We start from the raw sequence: 3,499 nt of genomic DNA on the forward strand, positions 1-3,499 counted from the left end.
TATAAGCACCACATAATGCCAATTCTTTGTTTTAAAATATAGATATATCTATATCCATATGTAAAACAACAGAAAAAAAAGTCCGCCAAAATCTTAACAGTGATTATCTGAGTAATTTCTACTTTCCTCTCCATAGTTCTATATTCTAAATCAAAAAAGGTTATAACATTAAGATATACAGCCTTTAAAATCATGTTTTCAGAGAATCGTTAGTAAAATAGGAAATGCTAATGACACAATATGAAGTGAAAATGTAGGATAAAAATATATATTCGATATGGTACCAACTAGTGTTTTAAAATGATTTATACACGTACATCTACAAAAAATCCAGGAAGACACTAATCACGGCTAAGTCTACGTAGTGGGATTATAAGTAATTATTCTCTTCATTCCACTTACATACCTTTCCCAAACTTCCCACAACGAGCGCGAGCGAACATTTCAGGTCAGGAAGGAAGCCCGCTCGGTGGCATCTTAAACCACAGTTTCTGTGCAGAGCATCCTCCCAGGAGTGTGGCTGGTCCACCTGGAGCCCGTCCAGCTGGGGGCGTTCATGGGGTCACGAGGAGAGACTGCATCTCCTGAGCCCACAGCCCAGGACAAGCACCTGCCTCCCAGAGGCACCCCGCTCACGCCGGCCAGGGACCCAGACAGGCGGCAGGAAAGGCCGGACAGTGGGCATCGTCTGGGCTCCGCCTGTGCGCCTGTGCTGTGCCAAGGGCCTCGCCTCCCTAAACTCCACCAGGCCGTCCTCGTCCGGCTCCAAAACCCACGTTCTCACCGACATCAAACTTTGGTAAGAAATATGTCTTTTAGGAGCATCTTTATGGGGAGTCTATTCCCGTAGGAATGTGTCTGCCATGCCCAGAACCCTCTTTCTGATCCATCTATGTGAGACTAATGTTAAATGTTTACTTTGACCGGCAATTATTGCTCCCAGGGGTCGTTTTCGTTAATGACGCGTCCCACTGCTGTTCCCTGTTCCCGTGTCACCTACCTTCTCTTCCGACGGGTAGAAGCCGATGGCTCTCATGACGAAAGGGAGCTCCGACAGGCAGATGTGTTCCGACACTTTTCTCGTCTCCATTGTGTCGATACCTTGACCACGGAGCTGAGAATAGTAAAAATAGTCTTCCAGCTCCTGCGTGGAAATAAAATGGAAACACAACACGCGTCTTGGCTGAAGTCTGAAGCATCCTTTAAGACTGGAGGCACATTTTCTAGAAAGTAAGTACATTTGGAGCTCAGTGGGAAAGAGAACTTTGCAGGGAGCGGGGCGAAGCCAGAGGGTTAAGCCCGGACACATGTGTTTTTACAAACGTAACTCCATGTTACCAGGCAGTGTTTACTCGGAGGACAATTACCCTGTAGAATTTTCCTTCCCGGCCGCCAGACACCAGACTGTAGAACGGGGTCAAGCCTTCGCCCCCTAGAGAAACCGCTGCCTCCAGAGCACTGAACAGGAACAGAAACAGGGCTGTTAGGAAGCCCTGGGCAGGGACCGCCGCCTGCCACCCGCCGGCCGCCTGCCGCTGCGGGGCCTCGGGCTGTTCCAGCACGCACACAAGGAGGGTCTCTGTAAACTTGTCAAGGAAATGCCCTCCGAAACGAAGCCGAAAATGGGGAATTCAGTTTCGAGCGTGGAAACCGGTGGGACAGGGCGCTGGCCTTAATGACGGTGATAATCGCTCGCTGGTGACAGGGCGGGTGCTTGGCGGTTTGTCTACAATCTTTGGGGACCCCCGCTCTCCCCGGGGGAAGGCTCCCGTGAGCGGCTCTGCCTGTGACTTCAGATCTGCACAGGGCCAGAGCAGAGAGAAAGGAGTGGGACAGGTGGACCGTCAGCACTAATTGCTTCTATAAAAACTCAGGAGGCCACAAGGGACCCATGCTGGTCGGATAAAAATAACCCTCTGCTCTCTAAACACCGGGGTCAGGTCTTCCAAAAATAGGCCTTTTTAATGGTAAGAAAACCTACTTTTTGCGTGAGACTGACTTGGCCTCTTACAAAATGCTAATGATAAGAATTCGTTATAATGGTCCACTAACTGGATTTCTGCTAGTCGGGCCATCCGCCTCCTGGTGGGTTGTGAAAACGCACACTCGGTGTAGCCCACAGCAGGGAAGTGGTTTAGTGCCCGGAATCTGGAGTCAAAGGGACATGCCTGTGAGTCCTAGCCTTGCCTCTTGCAAGCAGTGCGACCACGGGCAAGCAACTTAACCTCCCCGGCCTCAGCTTCCTCTTCTGTAAAAGGGGAGTGATTACAGGGTCTGCCTCAAGGGTTGCTGGGAGAATTAAATAAGTAGATGCTCTAAAGGATTCGACGCGAAGTCCTTCATTTCACCCCTGTGACAAATGTTGGTCGAGGCGTGGGCTTGCATCCCTGTCCCATCGTCTATCCCGTCACCTGGGTGGGTCATTTAACCCCTCGGAGGCTCAGGCGGGACAGTTAGGATTGCAGCTCTCACTGTCCCGGGGGGGTGGGGCTGATATGCGCCTACACCTCTTAAAAGAGTCAGCCACACACTGGCCTCAGTCCCCTTGTCTGGACCCTGCACGAGCTCTCCGCAAGCAGGCTGTGCTCTGCAGGTGAGCCCGGGGGCCCGGTAGCCCCGTCTTCACCTGGCTCTTGGCTCTCACACTCGCCGTCGAGGCAGGTGTCTGGCTGAGAGGGCTCCCTCTCTGTGGCCTCCTGGCCAGGCCCACGCCCAATCCCAACAGGCCATGTGGGTGGCGAGGCCGCTTTCGGCTCTGCAGCTCTGGAGCAACGCCAGGTGAACGCCAGAAGCGACAGGGAGGAGCCTGACACCACCAGGAATGGCTGAGGGGACAGGCTCACGAGCGCTCTGGATTCTCTGGTGGTCGGGACTGTTCTACGTCCCCTGCTTCCTGGTCACTGTCGACTGACCCGAGAGAGCCAGGGGGACAGGACTGGAGTTTGTCCAACCAGAGCTGGGGATAAAGACTCTGGAGGGAGTAGCAGTTTGTGGAATTCGGGAACGGACCGCAGGCCACATTCCTGCCGAGTGACAAAATCCAGTCCTGCAGAGAACGAAGCGACAGCGGAGCAGAGTGCGGGGCGCACGCCGAGGGCACTGAGTGTGCACTGTCCCCGCTCCTCCCGCGGGGCGGTGGCCGCAGGTCCCGATGACCTCATAAAGTCCCCCCCGATGACCTCATAAAGTCCCCCCCCCATGACCTCATAAAGTCCTCTTTTTGCCTAAGTTGGGTCTCTAACACTCGCGACCAAAAAAGAGGCCACCGGGGCACAAAAGGGGAGTACGTCGATCGACAACCTACTACGTGCCCGGAAAGGCACACCGTACTTCTGGGGAACGAGCTAAAGCTCGGGAAGCGGGCGGCACTGTCAGTAGCATGCGGTAAGCGCTCACTAAATGCTCTCTAGGGGAAGAAGAGGAGGGTGAGTAACAGCCACGGTTATAATCGTGACCCTCACGCCAGCTGAACTGGGTGGCGACATTTAACAGAAGGAGC

The 3,499-nt window shown here is 53.4% G+C and overlaps 1 protein-coding gene across 1 annotated transcript in view; it reads right to left on the reverse strand.

Moving 5' to 3' along the window:
* Positions 1 to 3,499, reverse strand: part of WDR66 (WD repeat domain 66) — a 65,177-nt gene that overhangs the window by 21,964 nt on the left and 39,714 nt on the right. The window contains exons 17-18 of the mRNA XM_023528150.1: positions 1,368 to 1,458; positions 1,001 to 1,144 (exon numbers count right to left, since the gene is read on the reverse strand). Of these exons, the coding sequence (XP_023383918.1) occupies positions 1,001 to 1,144; positions 1,368 to 1,458 (235 nt within the window). The remainder of the gene's footprint in view (positions 1 to 1,000; positions 1,145 to 1,367; positions 1,459 to 3,499) is intronic.

This window comes from Pteropus vampyrus, unplaced genomic scaffold (assembly GCF_000151845.1).
Source record: "Pteropus vampyrus isolate Shadow unplaced genomic scaffold, Pvam_2.0 Scaffold23, whole genome shotgun sequence".
Taxonomy (NCBI): domain Eukaryota; kingdom Metazoa; phylum Chordata; class Mammalia; order Chiroptera; family Pteropodidae; genus Pteropus; species Pteropus vampyrus.